This window comes from Rhinoraja longicauda, chromosome 30 (assembly GCF_053455715.1).
Source record: "Rhinoraja longicauda isolate Sanriku21f chromosome 30, sRhiLon1.1, whole genome shotgun sequence".
In the NCBI taxonomy this organism is placed as follows: Eukaryota; Metazoa; Chordata; class Chondrichthyes; order Rajiformes; family Arhynchobatidae; genus Rhinoraja; species Rhinoraja longicauda.
The window spans coordinates 3,293,015-3,316,846 of record NC_135982.1 but is presented as its reverse complement, the minus strand read 5'-3'; the positions used below and the strand labels follow the sequence as shown (position 1 = coordinate 3,316,846).

At 44.9% G+C, this 23,832-nt stretch overlaps 1 protein-coding gene across 1 annotated transcript in view; it reads left to right on the top strand.

Annotated features, from left to right (window-relative positions):
- Positions 1 to 13,295, top strand: part of gpr153 (G protein-coupled receptor 153) — a 131,574-nt gene extending 118,279 nt beyond the window's left edge. The window contains exon 6 of the mRNA XM_078425019.1: positions 11,879 to 13,295. Within this exon, the coding sequence (XP_078281145.1) occupies positions 11,879 to 12,622 (744 nt within the window). The 3' untranslated portion in view covers positions 12,623 to 13,295. The remainder of the gene's footprint in view (positions 1 to 11,878) is intronic.
- Positions 13,296 to 23,832: the final 10,537 nt, after the last annotated feature.

Sequence of the window (23,832 nt, the reverse complement as noted above, 5' to 3'; positions counted from 1 at the left end):
GAATGGAAGGCAGGCACTAGTGGAGCAGCCATTTGGCAGTGGCTGTGTTGGGAGAGGCTGTGTGCTGTGTTTGTGGGTAGGAGCTGAGGTTTTGACTCGAGTAGCTTCGGCCCGAAGGCTAAGCAGAGGGCGACAGCACAAGAAGGCAGGGTATTTTTTTGCAGCTCTTCTTTGGTCTCAGTACGGTTGGGATGGCTGTTTGGTACGCTCCGAATGCAGATGTGAGTAGTCAGGGAGAGCTCCAGTGAGCTTGCCGAATCCAACCTTTTTGTGATACCTTGTTGGGAATGTACTACCACAGGCCCCCAAATAGTCAACAAGAATAAGAAGAACAAATATGCCTGGAGATTACAGGCAGCTACAAGACTAATAAGGTAGTTATAGTAGGGGATTTTAATTTTCCCAATATTGACTGGGACTGTCATAGTGCCATGGCCATAGACAGGGTGGCATTTGTCAAATGTGTTCAAGAATTTTTCTTAGGCAATATGTAGAGGGCCCCACATGGGAGAGGGCAAAGCTTGATCTACTCTTTGTAAATAGATTTAGATTTAGATTTAGAGATACAGCGCGGAAACAGGCCCTTCGGTACACCGGGTCCGCGCCGCCCAGCGATCCCCGCACATTAACACTATCCTACACACACTAGGGACAATTTTTACATTTTACCCAGTCATTTAACCTACATACCTGTACGTCTTTGGAGTGTGGGAGGAAACCGAAGATCTCGGAGAAAACCCACGCAGATCACGGGGAGAACGTACAAACTCCGTACAGACGGCGCCCGTAGTCAGGATCGAACCTGAGTCTCCGGCGCTGCATTCGCTGTAAGGCAGCAACTCTACCGCTGCGCCACCGTGCCGAAGGAAGGACAAGTGACTGGTGTTCGTGGATGAGGCTCTTGAGACCAGCGACCACTGTTCTATTCACTTTAAAACAGTTATGGATAAAGACAGGGACGACCCATAAGTTAAAATTCTGATGTATACGAAGGAACTGCAGACGCTGGTTTACACCGAGGATAGACACAAAATGCTGGAGTAACTCAGCGGGACAGACAGCATCACTGGAGTGAAGGAATGGGTGATGGAAAGGTCTCAACCCGAAACATCACCCATTCCTTCTCTCCAGAGATGCTGCCAGACCCGCTGAGTTACTCCAGCATTTTGTGTCTAATTAAAATTTTGAATCGGGGAAAGGCCAATTTTTATGGTATTGGATAGGAACTTGTTAAAGTTTATCGGAGTAGGTTGTTAGCAGGCAAAGGAACGTCTGGGAAATGGGGTGGTTTTAAAAGAGTGGTGACAAGAGGTTAGGGCATGCATGTTCCTGTTAGAGTGAATGGCAAGGCAGGTGGACATAAGGAAGGCTGGATGATGTGAGAAATTGAGGGTCTGGTCAGAAAAATGACAAACGCACAGGACAGGTATAGACACTGGGATCAAGTGTATCCCGAGAGGAGTTTCAGGAACTAAGGAGCATAATTAAGAAGAAAATCAAGAGATGAAAAAGGAGGCAGGAGATGGCTCTGGGAGATAATGTTCAGGACCTTTCAAAGATATTTTATAAGACCCTGAAGGGAAAGAGAGTGACTACACAGAATAGTGCCCCTCAGAAACCAAAGCGGTCATCTATGTGTGGAGCTGCAGGAGATGGGTAATGTCTTCAGTGAGTATTTCTCTTCTGTTTTTATCATGAAGAAAAATATGAAGACTGGGGAACATAGGAGAGTTAATGGAGATGTCTTGAGGACAGTTGTGTTACAGCCAAGGGGGTGGTGGACTTGCTAAGGCATAGGAAGGTAGATAAATCTCCCAGCCTGATCAGATATCTCCGAGGACTGTGGAAGGCTAGAGAGCAAATTACAGCTGATCTGGCTAAGATATGTGAATCTTCATTAGACACTGGTGAGGTGAAGGAATAATGGAGGGAGGCTGACGTTGTGCCTCTATTGAAGAAGAGCTGCAAGGCAAAACAAGTGTGGGTCGTATCAAAGATGGTTATTTAAGTTACAGCACAATCTTAATCAGCTGGCAATGGGTTGGGGAATAGTTATTGGAGTTTAATGCCCATGAGGGTAAGTTTCTTTTGGGAAGTCGAACCAGGACAGCATCTTCACAGTGAATGGCAGGGCTTTGGGGAGTGTAGTGAGACAGAGGGATCTAGGAGTACAGGTACGTCGTTCATTGAACAGTGTGCCAAAGGGAGATATGGTGGTCAAGAAGGCTTTCAGTACATGGGCCTTCATCAGTCAGGCTATTGTGTATAGAAATTGTGATGTTATGTTACTGATGTACAGACATTGGTGAGGCTGTATATGGATTGTTGTGTTCAGTTTTGGTTACCCTACTATATAGGATGTTGTAAAACAAGAGAGTGTGCAGATTTACAAGGATGTTGCCAGGACCTGGGGGTCTGAGCAGGCTAAGACTTTGAGATTTTAAGACTTTAAGACTAAGAAGTTGAGCAGGCTAAGACTTTATTCCTTGGAATGCAGGAGGCTGAGTGGTGATCTTATAGAAGTATATAACATCATGAGGGGAATAAACAGGGTGAAGGCACAAAGTCTCTTGCCCAGAGTAGGGGAATCAAGAACCAGAGGGCAGAGGTTTAAGGTGAGAGAGGAAAGGTTTAATAGGAACCTGAGGAGCAATTCTTTTCATACAGAGGGTGATGAGTGTATGGAATGAACTGCCAGAGGAGGTAGTATAAGAAAGTAACTGCAGATGCGGGTACAAATCGAAGGTATTTATTCACAAAATGCTGGAGTAACTCAGCAGGTCAGGCAGCATCTCAGGAGAGAAGGAATGGGCGACGTTTCGGGTCGAGACCCTTCTTCAGTCTGAAGAAGGGTCTCGACCCAAAACGTCGCCCATTCCTTCTCTCCTGAGATGCTGCCTGACCTGCTGAGTTACTCCAGCATTTTGTGAATAAATGCCAGAGGAGGTAGTTGAGGCAGGTACTATAACAACATTTAAAATACATTTGATTGGGTACATGGGTAGGAAAGGTTTAGAGGTATATAGGCCAAACGCAGGCAGGTGGGACTAGTGTAAATGGAGCATCTTGGTCAGCATAGGCAAGTTGGTCCGAAGAGCCTGTTGGCGTGCTCCATGACTCTGTGACTATTAAATATTCCTGCCTCCTTTACTCTTTGAAAAAGTGAGTTTCAGAACCTGGCTACACTTTGGGTAAAACTGTTTTTCTCTGACTTTCTCTCATCCCTCTACAAATTAACAAGTTACATCATCTTGTTTGGATGATGTTGATGTATGGTGGACATCAGTGAGAAACAGGAGGGCGGAGGGTAGATCCTTGAAGAGCACCAGAAGTAAGACAGTGAGCAGTGGACGTATAGGCAACAATTTGTGTGGCTGCAAATGTTTAGGCACGAATGGAACCAGGCCAACAGTGGTTATTTCTTGTAATAAAAAGAAACTACAGATTCTGGCTTATACCAAAACTGGTCACTACTGGTTGAGTGTGAATATCAGGCGTCATTTGGTGTCAGTGCAATGTTCTGCAAATGGATTTCGGTCAGGTCAGGAAAGAAGAAAATCTTATCTGGTTTTCATTTAATGCTTTACCTTGTGTTCAAGATCACACAAAAATTCACTCCCAAACTTTCCCCTACGCACACACACACAGTCTTGTCTGGGTTGTCCATGCAGTTATGCAGAGAAAAAATCGTTCAAGCAACCAAAAGACACATGCTTCAAGGCTTCTTTCTATATGCGAGATTTTGGTCAGTCATGAGGTGTCAGGTGAACACGTGTTGTGGTAATAGTCCACCTTCAGCAGCTCCATCATTAGACCCAAGGCTAAAGAGAGGAGAATATATTAATTTTCCTCGCAGATTTCTGGTAAAGATACCTGAATTGATTTGGTTTTAGAAAGGAGTTAGTCATAACAAAGTTTTCAAAAAAGGATTGGAGGTTTGGAACCACAGATTGAGCACAGGGACAGTTTAAATTGATAGGATTTGAGTGTTCTGCTCTTTTCAAGTTCAACTCTGTTTAAGAAATGATTACAACGTCTCCATGTGGTGGAGTGACCCATCTCCCAGTCGTCCTTTAAGATTTGCAAATCAACCGTTTACGTTCTGAGCACATGGGCCAGTGAGAGGGGACAGTGGTGACTGCTGATTAAGTTTGCTAGAAGTGAAATAAGATCATTTAGTGCTAATGCCAAGAATGTAATTTTAGTTTTAGAGATCCAGCTTGGAGGCAGGCCCCTTCAGCCCACCGACTCCTCGCTGACCAACAATCACCCCGTACATTAGTTCCATCCTACACGCTAGAGACAATTGAACAAAGAGGCCAATTAACCTACAAACCCGCACGTCTTTGGAATGTGTGAGGAAGCCAAGGCACCCGGAGAAAACCACAGGCGGAGAAAACCCACGCAGAAGAACGTGGAAACTCCGTACAGACAGCACCCGTAGTCAGGATCGAACCCGGGTCTCTGGCACTGAATCTGCAATGATTTACGAAAGCAAGCTGAGGATACGAACAAATATATAGACATAAAAGCTGGAGTAACTCAGTGGGTCAGATAGCATCCATAGAGAAACGAAATAGGTGATGTTTTGGGTCTCGACCCTTCTTCAGACTCTGAGTCTGAAGAAGGGTCTCGACCCGAAGTGTCAACTATTCCGTTTCTCCAGCTTTTTGTATCTATCTTCGGTTTAAACGAGCATCTGCAGTTCCTTCCTACACACGAGGATACGATCACCCAGGCTTTGCATGAAACTGAAATCAATCTGTGTATCTCCTCCACCATCACTCCAGATCGTCCTTCGTTGTGCTCAGCTTTTCTCCTCCTGCTTCATTCACTGACACCCTCAACCATAATCTTTCGTTTAGTTTAGTTGAGATACAGCGTGGAAAAAAGCCCTTAGGCCCACCGCGTCTGTGCCGATCAGCGTTCCCCGCACACTAACGCTATCCTATACATTCCAGCGACAGTTTACAATTTTTACCGAAGCCAATTAATGTACAGATCTTTAATAACCAGATTAACGAGAAAACCCACGCAGGTCACGAGGAGAACATACAAACTCCGTACAGACAGTGCCCGTGGTAAAGATTGGACCCGGGTCTCTGGTGCTGTAAGACACTGCTGCTCCACTGTGCTCCACTCTGGGGATCGTCCTGACCTAGGTGTCCTCTCTGGTGTCAAATGGAACAAACACACCTTGAGCAAAACTTTACCTTCAACAAACTTTACTTCCCCATACACCCATTTCAAATGTCTGAATCCAGTTCCCATGCCTTTAATTTGATCTCCGTCGGATCATTCCTCCACTAAGAACAATTTACTGATTCACTCATTCAAGTTCCTAATACACTGACTCCTTGCTCATAACTGTGTCTTCATTCTGCTTAAAACAAAGCTTATTCTTCTAGATGGACACAACATGTTGGAATAACTCAGTGGGACAGGCAGCATCTCCGGATAGAAGGAATGGGTGACATTTCAGGTCGAGACTAGTTTTTTTGTGTGTCATCCAGAGATGCTGCCTGTCCCGCTGAGTTACTCCAGCATTTTGTGTCCATCTTCGGTGTAAAGCAGCATCTGCAGTTCCTTCCTACACGTTTATTCTTCTATGTTTTGGACTAACTTATATTTGGGTCTCAAAACTGGAATACCACTTCCATTCCCTTCATGATCCATAACCTATTAAGATCCAGGTATAACTCCAGCAGACCACAGACTGGGATTAAACCTCAACTCTTCACTGCCTTTTTGTGCGGTCCTATGGGGCCATTGAGCTGGGCTTCTCAATTAAAGGATAATTTCATTATTTAAAAGTATTAAATGAATAGTTGCACAGATTGGATACCATCCATGCCCTATCAAGCCTTAGCTCCTCCATGACTTTGGTCAATGAAGAATGATGATTATTTTATTTGATGTTTCACAATTCATACAGTAACATTCCTTTGCCCTCAAGACACAGTGGCGTTTAATTCGAGGATCTTTGGAAACTGGGGGCGGGGGGGGGCCATGGTTTAATTGGACTCGACAGAAACGACACACAACAAGAGCCAAATGTGAGGTTGCGGGGAGGGGCATGGATGTGGACGGGGTGTGGAGGGAGCGGAGTATAACATTTTGGAATCTTATCTGGTTGAGCTGGCTGCTCCAGTTTTATTTCGATACACCGAAGAATAAAAATGTGCTTTTATACTGTTTTTACAGATGCTAAGACAATCACGAATCTCAAAACTGCCAGCAAAATGAATTGCCCAGTGAGCCCGTGAGATACCCCCTTGTGCCGGGGCTTGTCGTTTGGCACACTTTCACGGCGCTATGTTAAGTCCGCTGTGTGCTCCTTCACTCAGTTCCTACCGAGGATTATCTGTTTTTATGGAAAATTGGAATTGCAGCAAAAGATTTGGACAAGATTGACCTAATTTTCCTCCTTTGAGATATCCTTAGCTGCTTCATGTCATTCATTAATGGACTGCCAGATGATGAGAAGCAGCCCCAAGGTCATGTCATGGACTGTCAAGTGCCCAGGAGTGTTGCTCTGGTGCACATCCAGGAGGCTGCCTTTATTCAGGGTTCTTTCTACCTGGAGTGGGCACTATAAATGCGCTTTCTTTCCTCGCGACTGTTCAGAAACTGAGAATAAAGGCCAAGACCCTTAGTGTAGGACACTGTCGAAATTGAAAAGAAGTCGAGATAAATTAGGAAGAGGTCATTAGGTGATGCCAAGGTTGGGTTTTAAAGGCTTGAAGATTATAAGGAATGCAAGACTGATGGAGGTACAGATTGGCACGGCTTTAACCCACCCAACTTCCCATCCCAGCAAAAAAACGGTCCCAACACCGAAGGTGCTTCTTCCTCCCCTTTGAAATCAATTAGCATCAGTATTCTCCACACCAAGCTCTCTGCCAATGCAAAGAAGCACCATGACCCATCATCCTGACCTAACCACCCATCAAGACTCAGAGACCAGCCACGGGAAGACACCACTAGGGCAACTCCCAGAACAAGTGGCGGCAGGCCAAGATGGACAGAAAGGGATGCAAAGTGTCAGCAAATTTATAATGTGGAACCATCTCCCTTAACCATCTGTGTGTTGTAGGAGAGATGAAGTACTATATCTCTTGTTCAGGGTTTATTTTTTCATGATCCGTACCTCAGTCTTGTATTCTATCATAAGTACCCAGCCAACAAAGATTATTTATGATCATGAATTTTAATGTCATGTCGCATGTTAAAAGAATGATCCATTCTCTATGGAAATTAATAATATGCGGTTGGGGATAAGAAAGGGAATGCCACTTGGTTCCAACAGCTCCATAGCTGCTTCTCACCAACGTCACCCCCGTGTATATTTCAACTATTGTTTGACTATCTCATTCACGTCTATATGATTATGTGCTGTGTTTCTGTTGTGCTGCATTCTTTTCTGTAATGAATTGGAATGGCCTTGCAGATGCTAGAATAAACAGGCATGACTCACAGAGAAGGTGCCAATATGCCATTAATTTGAACCTTGCTGAGCATCTAAGCACATCTCAGCTCCGTTACAAAGACTGCCCCTTGTAACACTCACTGCCCATCTCCCTCCGCCTCCCCACAGCTCATCTGCTGCCGACGTTTGTACGCGTGCCTTTATTGCCTCGAGGATTTGCTGGTCCGAGACCTCTCCTCCACTCTCAGTGTGGTCAACATCCTATCCTGTACCAAGTCCTGTTTACACATCACTTCTGTATTCGCTGAAAATAACAGTCAAGTCCAATAACGTTCAAAATAACATCTCCCTCTTAACCGTGCCTCTTTGAAATCTGTGCCCTCCCTATTTCTGGAATCCACTGCAGCTCTGAGAATTTGGTGTTTCTCCAATTCAGACCTCTGATTCCTCCCCATGCCCCACAATTGCTGGATGTGCCTTCCTCCATCTAAGCCCAAAGCTGGATGAGAAGTTCTATTCCTGCACAATGAGATGTGATTCAGCTGTACTTCAAGAGTGCACAAAGATTATGACTGGCAGCACAAAACTTGGTCTACTCCATTCATATTCAATAAACGTCAGGTCATGGGTCCAATCATTGAGGTTCTAGGCTTTCACTTGCACCCTCACCATTGTACTGTATCAAATCACATTGATGAGGGTATGGAATATGTTGGCACAAGGAACTGTCGATACTGCTTACAAAAAAAGACACTAATGCTGGAGTAACTCAGTGGGTCAGGTAGCAGCTCTGGGGAACATGGATAGATGATGTTTCGGGTCTGAAGATGGGTCCCAACCCAAACCATCACCTATCCCATGTTCTCCAGAGATACTGACTGACCCGCTAAGTTACTCCAGAACGTCGTGTTTTTTTAAGATGGAATATGTTCCAAATTTTTCACAAATTACTAAGTCGTCAAACTGCATTGATGGTGAGGTGCAGTCATTACGCCACATTGCCCAAACTTTATCTACCTGGGACTGACGAGTTATAAAATCACAATATACCATGTGTTCCTTCACTATCTCTGCCACTGCATGCACTTGACACCTGGGTTCCCTTCCTAAACCTTGGTACTTCCTGTCCCCACTTTAAACCCATGACCGGTGAGTCACACCATAACAATAGCACCTTCTCTGACTCAATGTCAGTTTTCATCTCGTGACGTGATTGGTGGTGGCATGTAAATGCAAGCTGCTGTGGACGGCCTGAGAGAATTGCCCATGGATATCTCAAAGTGTGGTGCACCTAGCTCTTCAAATAATAAAATCATTTTCCAGAACAAAGTGCAATCTGGGAAAATCGACCAGCTGTCTTCTTCCTCTCTCTGATTCTCTAAAAATTGGTCAACTGGAAATCTCCAGATAGAACAAGAATACAATGATCAGCAGACAATCCACAAGCTGCTCTTAAATTGGTTAAGAAATAACTTTGTCCTCTGAAAGACCAAACACAATAGCCTATGTCCAATATAACTTTATTACCGTGTTTTACAATCGATGATTTAAAGATGTATTTTAAGTTGTGTTTCTTGCAGGAAAGCAAGTGATTGAGTTCTGCTTTCCCTTCTCTTTCCCCTGAAGGTGTCTGTCTCTAGGATAGTAATGCTTTAGGCACTTGTAGCTCTCTGATAACTTGGCCACATGTCCATTATGTATATTTCACTCCCAACACTGAGTAGCTGCCCATTTTGATTGGGAGGTATGGTTCACAATAGAGGAAAATATCGATGCATCATCTCACTTCAACTAGAAATGACTGAATGCCAACCAGAAATAAGGTCATTCACCAATTTCTCCCTGAGGAACTTTTGGTCACGAGTCCACCTCATGGAGGTGAGAACGGTTCATTCAGTGCCAATGAGCGAGTTTTCTGGTCTTTATAGGCTGTCTTTCTCATGGATGACCTTTAAGTCTGTCAACCCTCCAACAAAAGCTTGCATTTAAATGTCCCTGATAACATTTGGAAAAGCTCCAAGGCTCATCATGCGAATGTTATTGAAGACAAAAGTGTTTGACATCAAGCCTCACATGGAGATATGAGAACAGATGAACTGAAGCGTGGTCGGAGAGGAGGCTTCTCTCTACAGCAGGAGCAGGAGGTGGAGAGGCCGATGTTTAGGGAAGACGTGGCTGCCGATGCTAGAGTGGTTTTAAAAACTGGCACTCACTAGGCCTTAGAATTAGAAGAATGCAGAGACTGGAACAGATAGAGGTTAGATGAAGTCACAGAGGCAGGGAGCAGTGGCTGAAACGATTTGAGAATAAGGAATGGGAATATTAAAGAAGAGACATGCTGGGTGAACATGATGTATTGGAGTTAAGATCCAGGCGGCAGATGCTTGGCACAAGCCACTGTGTGACTCAGGACGGGGCACTGCTGCTTCTGAGTCAGGGGAGTGCGACTTCAAGTCTCACTCTAAGGACGTTCTACAGGAATATTCACATTCAGACTTCAGAGCAGTACTGACAGAGTGCCACACAGCTTACCTTTATTCATATAAGACCTCATCTCCGGACATTTTGAAGAAGAGCTTTCAAATGCATATATTCTTAGAGTCACACAATGCAGAAATGGGCCCTTCTGCCCAACTCATCCATGCTGACCAATATGCCCCATCTATGCTAGTCCCATTTGCCTGCGAATGGCCAATATCCCCCTTGGCTTTTCCTATCCATGTATTTGTCCAAGTATCTTTCAAATGTTGTTCTTTCACTTGCATCTCCTCTGGCAGCTCATTCCATATTCTCACCACAATCTGAGTGAAAAACCTGTCCATGAGGTCCTATTAAATATTTCTCCTCTGACCTGAAACCTATGTCTTCTGGGTCTTGTTTCCTCGACCCTGGGTAAAAGACTCTGTGCATTCATCCTGTCAATTACCCTTATGACTTTATCCATCTCTAGAAGATCACCCCTCAGCCTCCTGTGCTCTAAGGAACAAAGTCTTAGCTTGCCCAGTCTCCCTGTAGCTCATGTCCTGGCACCATCCTCATACATCTTCTCTGCACTCTTTCCGGCTTAATGACATGACCATCAAGGAAAACACCTGGCCCGTATCCATTTAGCTCTTGCCAGAGTTTCTCCGCCCACTCCTACAATCAGTCTGAAGAAGGACCCCGACCCAAAACATCACCTATCCACGTTCTCCAGAGATGCTGCCTGACCTGCTGAGTCACTTCAACACTTGTGTCTTTTTTTGTACATCTTCATTTCCTTTTTTCTACAGAAAGCATGTGATGTGATCAGTATCACATGATTATTCATTGAGAGCTTTTGTCTTCCATGTTACAACAGAGGCTGCACTTCAGTTACTATATTAGCTGTAATGTGTTATGAATTCTCCTCTTGATTTCTGGGTCATACGTTTTAAGAAGCACGTACTAATTTAAGATGGAGCTGGCAGCCTGTCACGTCCCAAAGAACACCTCAATGTGCAGTACAACCAATGCAGTTCAACTATTGATGCTATTGAAAATCCTGTATCCCCCCCCTCCCACAGTATCTGTGCATCTACCACTGGCAGATATGCCTTCAGCAGTCTGGGTCTCCAGCTCTGGCCTCCTCCCGCCTCACCATCCTCTCTGCCTGCGAGATCACCTTAACCTCTGCTTCCCTGACCAAGCTTCTGGGCATTCCCTCTCATATCTCCTCTGCGGGTTGTCAAATGTGCCTGCTCTCACTTCTGTGAAAGGTTACTTGTTTTTGCTGTGCTGATTTTTTTTGTTTTTTGTTTGTCCAATTATCTTGTTGCAACTATAATGATGCATAAAAATACTGACAACTGCGAGAGCACATTGTCCAGGCTAATTGGAAATAAGTACGGAAAAATTCAATAGGGGTAGCAAGACATCACCATCATAATTGACATTGTAAGTCGTGCCCACTGGTCATTAGCAGATGCATGGTACATGGGGAAAGAGATGGTGAAATGCCTGTGGCTACATTTGGAATACAAGGAAGGCCTATCATATCCTGCTTGTTCTGTGTTCATATTTCCATCACCTTCCAAAGACACAACCGTGTGCTGCATGTTTATCATAACTCCTCCACACCGGGATGGTACTGGCACAAAGTGGCACACAGCCGTACAATAAATGTGATGCCCCCTCTCGCCACCCCCCTCACCCTTTAGCTTCTGTGCCATCTGACAAATGACCTCAGCAAATGGAACGAGGAAGTTCAGGATTAGTTTGCTCAGTACTTCAACCTCCAGGAGAGTAGCTTCAGCTTGACCCACCTTGGTGGCAGAGGTGGGGGGGGGGGGGGCAAGGCAGGGCTGCCTATGTGTTGATTGAGTGTACATGGGATTGTGCGGAGCTGGTAGGGGCACCCAAGCCAGCCCATTGATTGAGAGGACAATAAGACTTCCTTCATCCTGCCACATTCTCCTCTATGTCTCTTAGGTTCCTCCAAGCAGGCGCTACTCCCACGATGAGACAGACGTATGGGCAACAAAGCAGATCACCTCATACCTTCACAGATGGGGGTCTTCAGAGGATATCGCCCGAGTTCTGCACTACAGCTCCCCACGGCACGAGAGGAGGAGGAGCAGCCTGATCTCCCAACACGATGAATGCGTGTCTTTCCATAAAAGACGGAAATCTGTGGACAGTGTCATTTCTCCAAAGCAGCTGCCCAAGGAGGAATATTTTTCCGATGACCTAAAGTGTTTCAGCCGAGATGAAATCATCAATTACATTGATGAAACTCCGGTACCCAGTCCAATGAAGACCCCGCTGCGATCATCATCGATAACCCTCATCCCGGATAAATACGAACAGTATGCGGTCACTTTTTCCCACTTCCCTCTCACCAATTTCGAGAGGGAGCCTCACGTTCTCCACCGGTTGTCAGCGAGTAAGGAATGCAGTGCACCCCGGGGTTACTTGGTGACCTCTTTCCCCCAAGACCCTAGCATGGCCCCAAAGAAAGCAGGGGCCCAGTGTAGCTTGTCCACCCTCACCACCCCCATCATTAAGGAGGGAGCCTCCAGGCGTTTTCGGACAGACCTCTGTGTCTCCTGGGACAATCAGGAAAGGCTGAGGAAAGTGGAAAGTAAAGGAAGCACCAACAGTTTTTTAAGTTCACCTTCTGCCTCATCGGGCTACGTAACTTTCCACTCTGACTCCATTGGATCCACAACCTAGGAGTGCGTGTGGACCTTCCCCAGTGTTCATGGTGTTTCTACGTTTGTTTACTACTAAGGGAATTTTATACTTCACACGGGAAGAAACGAGTCACGCACCAAAGAATCGGTCAAATATTTTCATGTCCTTTACAGGGGTAAAGAGTTATTTTAGAGATTGATTGAGAGTGCACTGGAAAAATCTGACGCCAATGCCTAAATATCATTGATACCACTGACTGTCGTTTTCTATTTTTATTTTTTTAAGGTGAATAATTTTTAAGGGGTAACGCTGTTAATAGGCATTCCTGTGGGACTGATGCTGTTTAGATGGATGTATGAAATTGGAAAAAGGAGGAAATTTTTATATTTTTTAAAAACTTCCAAATTGTAAAATGGCTTCTGCACTAGAGGTCAATCCAGGTCATGTTCATCTGTTAATACACTTTGGATATTTGGTGTATTCTGTTTCAGCGGATGTAGAGGACAATGGATTTATTCTTTGGGCTGGGGGGAGCTAGCCCAAACACCATCCTTTCTCCTATGTATTTTGCATTTGTAAATTTGGTGACACATATCAGTGACAGTTGTGTTGCCCTGCGCAAATGGACTTTGGTCCCCGTAAAGTTGTCCTAAAATTTAATAGTAACAAACGTTTTCTTACAAGTATTTGCAATGGTTGCTCGTCAAATGATCCAGGGCATGTGTTGTTTATATTAAAAAACAAATTTCAATACCGGATTGCGATTTGACTTGACTCAAACACGGTTTATCTGACTCATCAGAACTGAGGGGACTATTGGGCACATTCATTTCATATTGACATTGTCAAATATTGCTGAGGGGCGATCCCATAGGGGTACATACAATCATGAGGGGAATAGATAGGGTGAGTGGAAAGAGATGGATAGAGTGCCAAGGAGACCTACGAGGATGTTGCCAGGACTTGAGGGCCTACGCTATAGGGAGGGTTTGGGCAGGCTAGAATGAGGGATGACCTTACAGAGGTGTGTAAGATCAAGAGGAGAATAGATAGGATAACTGCGCATAATCTTTTCCCCAGAAAAAAGGGGAAACACGAAGCAGAGGGCATAGGTTTAAGGTGAGAGAGGAAAGTTTTAATGGGAACCTGAGGGGCACAGAGATGGTGGTGGATATATGGAATGAGATCCCCTATAGAGGGAGTAGTACTATAACAACATTTAAAAGACATTCGGACAGGCAAATGGTTAGGAAAGGTTTTGAGAGAGATGGGACGGGTGTGGGACTAGTGTAGATGGGGCATCTTGATCAGCACAGATGAGTTGGGCTGAGGGGCCTGTTTCCATGCTGAATAACTCTATGAATGATTCTTTTGCCCATGGTAGAAGAATTAAGAAACAGGGTTTAAGGTGAGAGGGGAAAGATTTAATAGGAACCTGAGAGGTAACCTTTCACTCAATGAGTGGTGGGTGTATGAACTGAGCTGCCAGTGGGCAGTCGAGGCGAGTACTGTAACAGTATTTAAAAGACACTTGGAAAGGTATATGGAGAGGAGAGGTTTACAGGGATATGCACCAAATGCTGGCGATTGGCACGAGCTTAAAAGGGGCATGTTGATCAGCACAGACGAGTTGGGCCAAAGGGACTGTTTCCATGCTGTATAACTCTCGGGCACTGTGCACACTTTCTGTACTTTGCTCCTCCATGGCCCTAGGCTGATCACCTTGGAGAGCTGACCTCCACAACCACCTTCTACTTGACCAAACCATGTTGACAAAATACCTCCATCTAGTGGACAAAGATTTAAGGAATGGAAAAACAGGTTGAGAGAAAAAATAAGAGAGAATCCTTCATCGATGGTCAGGATGTCCTGCCTGAGGGGATGGTTGGGGCAGAAACTCTCGCAACATTTAACAAATGTCTACGTGAGACTTGAATCACCACGGCGTAGAAGGTTATGGACCAGGTGCTGGTAAATGCCAGTGTAGATGAGTACTTGATGGTCAGCATGCACAGGATGGGCCGAAGAGCCTGTGTGAGTGCGGTAGACCCGATGACTCCATGACTCAATCATATCCAGTCCGTTGACAGAAGAGTGACAATGTGTAAATCGTTGCATCTGCAAGCACTGGCAGTACTCACAATGTCGGCGTTGGTCTACAGTGTATTCCAGGTAATAATATTCACAAAAGCATTTGGATGATCCACTTACTGCTCGTTTTAATTCTGTCGTGCTGTTTCTTGTGCTCCGGAACCTTCTGGGTGAATACATTTACTATACTGCAAGTGTTTTTAAAGAGCCGGCAGCAATCTTTCATCCTTCCTTCCCTATGCTATCATGTGGGTTCTGCTGGTTAAACCTGGGCCCACAATCCTCAGCACTGATAACCCTTTGCATCACTGGGATAATCCGTCTCCAAAGGGCATTGATCCAGTACCTGGAACATCATTTGCGAAGTAACTGAGCGTTAAGCGTGGTCCCACACAAATCAACAGAGGGATCCATCCCTCCCTCACCCAAAGAGTTCACAGAATCATTCCAAACAGAAGGTGGCCATGTGGCCCATCAACTCCATCCTACCTCCAAGTTGTGCAATTTATTCAGCCCCATTCACCAGTTCTTTCCCACCTTCCCAACGCCTTGCAAATTAATTTCTCTCATGCCAGTAGAATTCCCTTTTGGCTGTTCCCAAAGCCCTTGCTGGACTAGAGTTTCAGATCATCACCACCCTAGCATAGAAATGTTATTCTACACAAGTTTTCTCTGAACCTCATTCCCTTCATTTGAAACTTGCGTCCTCTGATCACCAAACCAATTGCAAATAGAAGATAGACCCAAAAAGCTGGAATAACTAAGTGGGTCAGGCAGCATCTCTGGAGAAAAAGGATAGGCGACGTTTCGGGCCGAGAGCTTTCTTCAAACCCTGAAGAAGAGTCTCGACCCGAAACATTACCCATTCCTTTTCTCCAGAGATGCTGCCTGATCCACTGAGTTGCTCCAGGTTTTTGGGTCTATCTGCGGTTTAAATCAGCATCTGCAGTTCCTTCCTCCACAATTACAAAGAGAGATGGTTTCTTTCCATCTACTCTATCTGAGCTCTTCACAATCTCGTACACCTTCATCAACTCTCCAAAGAAACCTGTGGCTCCAGGGAAAACAATTGCAACTTCTCCAGTCCAACTGTACTGCCTGCTCTCCACCCTGGAGCAACTGTGCAAAACATCTTCTGCTCTGGCTTCCTGTGCTGGGATTGTCAGGCGCAAGGTGGCCACTGATGTAGTCATTTTAAAGGGAACTAGACTAAGTGGATCCTTTGGGCCCAAACCTCTCCTGCACTAGTGCAGCACCCTCTCCTCCCCCTCCCCCTCCTCTCTCCCCCCTCCCCCCTCCCTCTACCCTTCCCCCCTCCCTCCCCCTCCCCCCTCCCACCTCCCCTCCCCTCACACTCCCCCCTCCCTTTCCCCCCTCGACCCCCCTCCCCTTCCCCTCCCCCTGCCCCCTCCATCCTCTGCCCTCACTCCTTCCCCCCTCCCTCCCCCTCCCTCCACCCCCTCCCCATCCCCCCACCCTTCCCCTCCCCCCCACTCCATCCCCCTCAACCCCCCCTTATCCTCCCTCCCTCTCTCCCTCCCTCCCTCCCTCCCTCCCTCCCTCCCTCCCTCCCTCCCTCCCTCCCTCCCTAGGAGATAGATTTAAACTTTAAAATGTGAATAACTTTTATAATATAACACCGATTTCAATGAAGCTTCTTCCATTAGCACCAAAGGGACGACGGTGAGTAAGGTGGGCCTAAAATTGCCGCGCTATCATGTACAGTTTTGGCTACAGTTCAGGAACAAACAAACAAACAAGAGTTTTAGTTTATAGATTAAATGCTCAAGAGAGTCAAGAGTCAAGAGTGTTGGTAGACAGCAGAGCCTGGTGGTTGATTAGACAAAGAGCTCCGTACAGTCGGACAAATAAACCTCCCCTGAATTCAAAGTAAGCGAGTGTTTCAGTTTTAAGTGAGTACAATGTGAGTGGGGAGTCAAAACAAAGAGCAGAAAGATGCAAGAAAAGCAAGAAACAGAAGGACAGGCTCGAAGCGACACAAACGAAGACAAATCAAACCAGTTGGCGGAGACGATGCAACAGAGGCCCTTCATGAGAGATTAAAAAGCATAAGTACAAATCAGCAACTTGAGAAGAGAATTAAAAGTGGACTTCATATCATTCAAAGACAAATTCAAGCGAGATATGAGGGAAGAGCTGGCCGAATTTAAACATGAAATGAATCATCAGATGGCGACGAACACACAAGACCAAAATTAAAAAACGGAAGAGGCCGCCGCCCGAAGAGAGGAGCTGTAAACATGGAATACTGCTGCAAACAACGTACTCCAACAAACACTGAAAGGTCAGAAGATACTTGTCGACAAACTGAACAATCTGGAGTCCAGATCCCAAAGAAATAATCTGCGGATATATGGTGTGCCGGAGGGTGCAGAAGGCAGCTCAGTACCTCAGTTTGTGGAGAAACTGCTCAGAAGTGAAATGTCAATCCCTGAAACGACAGAGTTACAGATTCAACGAGCACACAGAGCCCTGGCACAGAAACCAAGCCCCAGCTCACCTCCGAGACCCATAATTGTCCACTTTCTCCAGTTTAAAGTTAAAGAGATGGTTCTCAAACAGGCATGGCAAAAGAAGATTCAACTTGGAGAACGAAAGCTGTCTTTTGACCACGACTATACTACTGCTGTAGTACAACAACGTAAAGCATACAAACATGTTAAAAGCATCCTAAAAGAGGAAGGAATCCGCTTTCAGACCCCATTCACCAAGATACGTATTCACTGGGGCAGCGGACCCCAACCCTACAACAACGCAAGGGAAGCCGTGCGAGAGCTACAACGGAGAGGCTACAAAGTGGAAGAGCCGCGGGGAGACACGGACACGTCGCCGCTGCTTGAACAACTCCACCAAACGGCGCCGTGGCAGCTCGCCGGGGACACGGAGAATCAGAGACAGACAGACGGGCATGGGAGCACCTCCAAGAATTCCAACCAAAGAGTCATGCTTGAACTGAGATATGATTATGAAGGTACGCATAGACATGGATAATACAGTGGTCTCCGCCACAATATGGTAGATACTGAGTTCTTATGGAATCCTAGGTTTACAAATAAGTGCATGGATATGCATATTCATAGACAAATCCGTCTATAAGCCTGGTTCTAGGAATATCACCAAGCATCACAGACCTCATGTGAGTGTAATTAATGTTGATTTAATACAACTTTCTGCACTAGATAAATCGGACTGTTAGGGAGATTAGCGAAATATATTGAGCTAGAATGAGTGGAGGAATCCATAGAGGGTTATTCCCCTTATCCAGGAGAGGGCCCTTTCTTAGTGTTAGGCTTCCCCCCTCAATTCACAAAGAGATTCGGGATCTATGGTGTAGAGAGGTACCCTTTTCTGGAAGTCCATCTATGTTTTGATGTTCTGTTTTGTTTTGCCAGGCAAAACACCTTTGTTTGTTGATCTGTTCCGGTTTGTTGTTCAGAATGGTTCTGGTGTTGAGTTGAGGGGATACAGTGAAATCAATCATACTAAGTATAATGATGCAATGTCAAGGACTTAAGCTGATGTCTTTAAATGTTAATGGTTTGGGTAATCCAATTAAGAGGGCCAAAGTCATGACTAAATTGAAAAAAGAGAAGATGCATATTACTTTTTTACAAGAAACCCATTTATCATGACAAGAGCACGAGAAGCTGAAAAGATTTGGATATAAAAACACATACTATTTATAGCTCACATACTTGTAGTCATAAAAGAGGAGCGGCAATCTTGATATCAAACTCAGTTAAATTAGACAAAGAAGGAAGGTATATCATAGTAAAGGGCAAAATTGATAATAATATCCTGACACTGGTGAATATCTATGCTGTGATAAACATTTTTCAAATCCTTATTTGATATTATTGCAATGGAAGCAGAAGGAATTTGTATATGTGGGGGGGATGTGAATGTTGTATTGAATCATAGTCTTGATACAACAAGTAAAAAGAAGAATAAGAACCAGTTCACAAAACTACTAAACACTACCTGTGAAGAAATTGGTTTTCTTGACGTCTTAGGAATTTTCACCCTCAAGAAAGAGACTATACGCATTACTCAATACTGCACTCAGTTTACCCCAGAATAGACTATTTTTTAATGCAGAAAGAAGACTGCTATAGGGTAATGGATTGTAGAATTGGCATGGCAGATGTATCAGATCATAATGCCATATACCTAACAATTCAAATGGACAGTAGAAGGAAAAACACAGAGTGGCGATTAAATGTTGGAATACTGAATGATAAAACAACTGTGAATGACATTAAATTGGAAATCAAAAGATATCTAGAGGAGAATGACAATGGGGAGGTGGACCCATCCATACTATGGGACTCATTGAAGGCTGTAATACGAGGTCGGTTAATAGCTAGGGCATCACATATCAAAAAGGCCAGAATGAAAACATATAATAAGTTGATATTAGACCTGAAGGATTTAGAACAGAAGTACAAAAATAATAAGGACCAGAGAACTTATAAACAAATAGAAGATTTGAGGGGACAAATGGATGGAATATCGGGTCAAGAGGTGGAGAAAAAAGCAAGATTTGTAAAACAGGCACATTATGAGCTAGGCCCTAAATCCACTAAATTACTTGCCCGGAGGCTACGTAAACAACAGGCTGACAACACCATACACAAAATTAAGGACCCCTGTACACAGAAATTGAAGAGTGATCCAAAAGAAATAGAACATATCTTCCAGGAATAGACAATAGACAATAGACAATAGGTGCAGGAGTAGGCCATTCAGCCCTTCGAGCCAGCACCGCCATTCAATGCGACCATGGCTGATCACTCTCAATCAGTACCCCGTTCCTGCCTTCTCCCCATACCCCCTCACTCCGCTATCCTTAAGAGCTCTATCCAGCTCTCTCTTGAAAGCATCCAACGAACTGGCCTCCACTGCCTTCTGAGGCAGAGAATTCCACACCTTCACCACTCTCTGACTGAAAAAGTTCTTCCTCATCTCCGTTCTAAATGGCCTACCCCTTATTCTTAAACTGTGGCCCCTTGTTCTGGACTCCCCCAACATTGGGAACATGTTTCCTGCCTCTAATGTGTCCAATCCCCTAATTATCTTATATGTTTCAATAAGATCCCCCCTCATCCTTCTAAATTCCAGTGTATACAAGCCCAATCGCTCCAGCCTTTCAACATACGACAGTCCCGCCATTCCGGGAATTAACCTAGTGAACCTACGCTGCACGCCCTCCATAGCAAGAATATCCTTCCTCAAATTTGGAGACCAAAACTGCACACAGTACTCCAGGTGCGGTCTCACCAGGGCCCGGTACAACTGTAGAAGGACCTCTTTGCTCCTATACTCAACTCCTCTTGTTACGAAGGCCAACATTCCTTTGGCTTTCTTCACTGCCTGCTGTACCTGCATGCTTCCTTTCATTGACTGATGCACTAGGACACCCAGATCTCGTTGAACTCCCCCTCCTCCTAACTTGACACCATTCAGATAATAATCTGCCTTTCTATTCTTACTTCCAAAGTGAATAACCTCACACTTATCTACATTAAACTGCATCTGCCATGTATCCGCCCACTCACACAACCTGTCCAAGTCACCCTGCAGCCTTATTGCATCTTCCTCACAATTCACACTACCCCCCAGCTTAGTATCATCTGCAAATTTGCTAATGGTACTTTTAATCCCTTCGTCTAAGTCATTAATGTATATCGTAAATAGCTGGGGTCCCAGCACCGAACCTTGCGGTACCCCACTGGTCACTGCCTGCCATTCCGAAAGGGATCCATTTATCCCCACTCTTTGCTTTATAAAGAATTATATACACAAACCTCTACAGTAGATGGGGAATCAATGAGGACTTTTTAAAGTCCAATAGAACTGCCCTCTATTGGAGAGACACAAAATAAAACAATCACAGCAGAAATATCACTGGAGGAGATAGAGAAGACAATTGGTAGGATGAATACAAACAAGGCCCCAGGCAGCGACGGGTTCCCTATAGAATGGTATAAAATATTTTGGAATGAGCTGAACCCACTTCTTCTGCGAACCTTTAATTGGATCATCAAAGAAGGCAAGACACCTCCATCATGGAAAGAGGCAAATATAACATTAATCCCCAAAGAGAACAAAGACAAGGAAAATTGTACCAACTACAGACCGATATCAATTCTAAATGTGGACTATAAAATATATTCTTCAATTATCTCCAAACGATTTGAAATCTATCTCCTAGGGAGGGAGGGGGGAGGAGGGAGGGGGGAGGAGGGAGGGGGGAGGAGGAAGGGGAGGAGGGTGAGGGGAAGGAGGATAAGGGGGGTTGAGGGGGATGGAGTGGGGGCGGGGAAGGGGAGAGGGGAAGGGGGGGAGGGGGAGGGGGGTGGAGGGAGGGGGAGGAGGAGGGAGGGTGGAGGGAGAGGGAGGAGAGATGGAGGGGGAGGGGGGAGAGGGGAGGGGGGAGAGTGGAGGGGGGAGGAGGAGAGGAGGGGAGGGGAGGGTGCTGCACCAATGCAGGTTTGGGCCCAATGGGTCCACTTGGTCTAGTATGACAATAAAACACTCTTGACTCTTGACTCTCTTGAGCATTTAATTCCCTTTAAAATGACACCAGCATCAGTAGCCACCTTGTGACTGACAATCCCAGCACAGGAATCCAGTGCAGAAGACATTTTGTGCAGTTGCTCCAGGGTGGAGAGCAGGCAGTACAGTTGGACTGGAGAAGCCGCAATTGTTCTCCTTGGAGCCATAGGTTTCTTTGGAGATTTGATGAAGGTGTACGAGATTGTGTGTATTCTACACACACACACACACACACACACACACACACACGCACACACACACACGCACACACACACACACATGCACACACACACACGCACACACACACACATGCACACACACACATACGCACACACACACACATGCACACACACACATACGCACACACAAAAAAAAACAACAACAAAAAAGGTGAACTCATTATTTGAACTCGAGAGATTCAGACTCCAGTGAGATCCCGCAATGGTTTTAATCATTGGAAGGATCAGTTCAGGCCGCTTACATGGTGACATCCAGGACAGGTTTTGTAGTTCGTAATGAAAGGCCACATCCTGACCTTGCCATTCAGTGAATCTCCTGCTAACACCAACAGAATGTTTGCAAATTGTCAAACCAATAACGTTAACCCTCGTAGTTTTATTTGATTACAAATCACAGTCTTGCAAATAGAGAAACAAAATAAAATAATCAGAAATACAACGTGTTCAGTGTAAACTGACTCATAGACAGATACAGAGTGCAGGAGTAACTCAGTAGGTCAGGCAGCATTTCTGGAGAACATGGATAGAACGTTTCGGGTCAAGATTATGATTCATATACTTTAGCCATTCTGGACTTATATTGAAATAGGAGTACAAGACCACCAGAAAACTATCAAAGGCTCTGTGTTATTTTCCACCAAGTTATTTACAACACTCTAGGTGCCATCTAAGTTTCAATTCAGATGATATCACCCTTGAAACTTGAATTAATGTATGGGCAGTTTGGGGATAATTAATATATTGAAGGAACATCCAAAAGGAACCTTTTTTCAGACCAAATGGAGATTTTGGATGTGGAAAGGATATTTCCAAGAGTGGGAGAGTCTAGGACTAGAGGTCATAGCCTCAGAATTAAAGGGCATTCTTTTAGGAAGGAGATGAGGAAAAATTTCTTCAGTCAGAGGGTGGTGAATCTGTGGAATTATTTGCCACAGAAGGCTGTGGAGGCCAAGTCAGTGGATATTTTAAAGTCAGAGATAGATAGATATTTTAATTGGTGCAGGAGTCCAAGGTTATGGGGAGAAGGCAGGAGAATGGGGCTAGGAGGGAGAGATAGATCAGCCATGATTGAATGGTAGACCTGATGAACCAAATGGCCTAATTCTACTCCTATCCCTTATGACCTTAGAACAACCTCACAAATGTATGCACATTGAGCATAGACTTTCCCTGTGCTAATTTGACATGTTTTGCATCAGTTTTATGCTCATCAGAACAGTCTCACCATTAACCAACCTCCTTAGTCTAGCTACAGAAGCCAAAACTACTTCACACCAAGGTAACGTTGTCAAGAAAAGTGATCAAATTCAAATACTGCTGAGGCAAAGACCGACTTACGATGAAACAGAGCCTTCTTCAGCACTTTGACGCCAATGAAATTCATTAAAAAGTAAAAGAAGGAATAGGTCTAATTGTTCACAGTAACTTGTCCCAAACAACGTGATAACGATGAGAGGATCATTGCAATTTTAAAGAGATTGTTTGGCCCATCAAGCTCATGCAAGCTCTCTTGAGGATCGAGCCACTCAGTCCCATTTCTCAACCCATTCCCCACTAACTTCCAAACTTTTCTTCCTCACATACATCCACATAGTTTAGTGGATGAAACAGCATGAAAACAGGTCCTTCGGCCCACACTGGCTATCGATCACCCATTTACACAAATGCTATGTTATACCACTTTTGCAACCATTCCCTACACACGAGGGGCGGTAGAGTTGCTGCCTTGCAGCGCTTGCAGTGCCAGAGACCCGGGTTCGATCCCGACTACGGGTGCTGTTTGTACGGGGTTTGCACGTTCTCACATTGACCACGTGGGTTTTCTCTGAGATCTTCAGTTTCCTCCCACACTCCAAAGAAGTACAGGTATGTAGGTAAATTGGCTTGGTGTATGTGTAAATTATCCCTAGTGTGTGTAGGATAGTGTTGATGTGCAGGGATCGCTGGTCGGTGTGGAGCCGGTGGGCCGAAGTGCCTGTTTCCGCGCTGTATCTCTAAATTAAATTAAACTACAGAGGCTAATTAACCTGCAAACCCGCAAGTCTTTGGAATGTGGAAAGAAACCTGCAAATAGTCAGCACCTGAGATCAGGATCAAGCAGACAGCAGTTCTACTCCCTGCACCACTGTGCCAATTTGGCAATACCAAGGCAGTTATCCTCACATTTTCCCATATCATGCCTCTATCAAACTTATGAACATTATCCCTTTGCAGACACAATATCCTCCACTCTACTAGATTGTCCATCTTTGTTTGGTTTTAGTTTAGAGATGCAGCGTGAATAACAGGCTCTTCGGCCCAGTGCACACTAACAATATCCACACTAGGGATCATTTACAA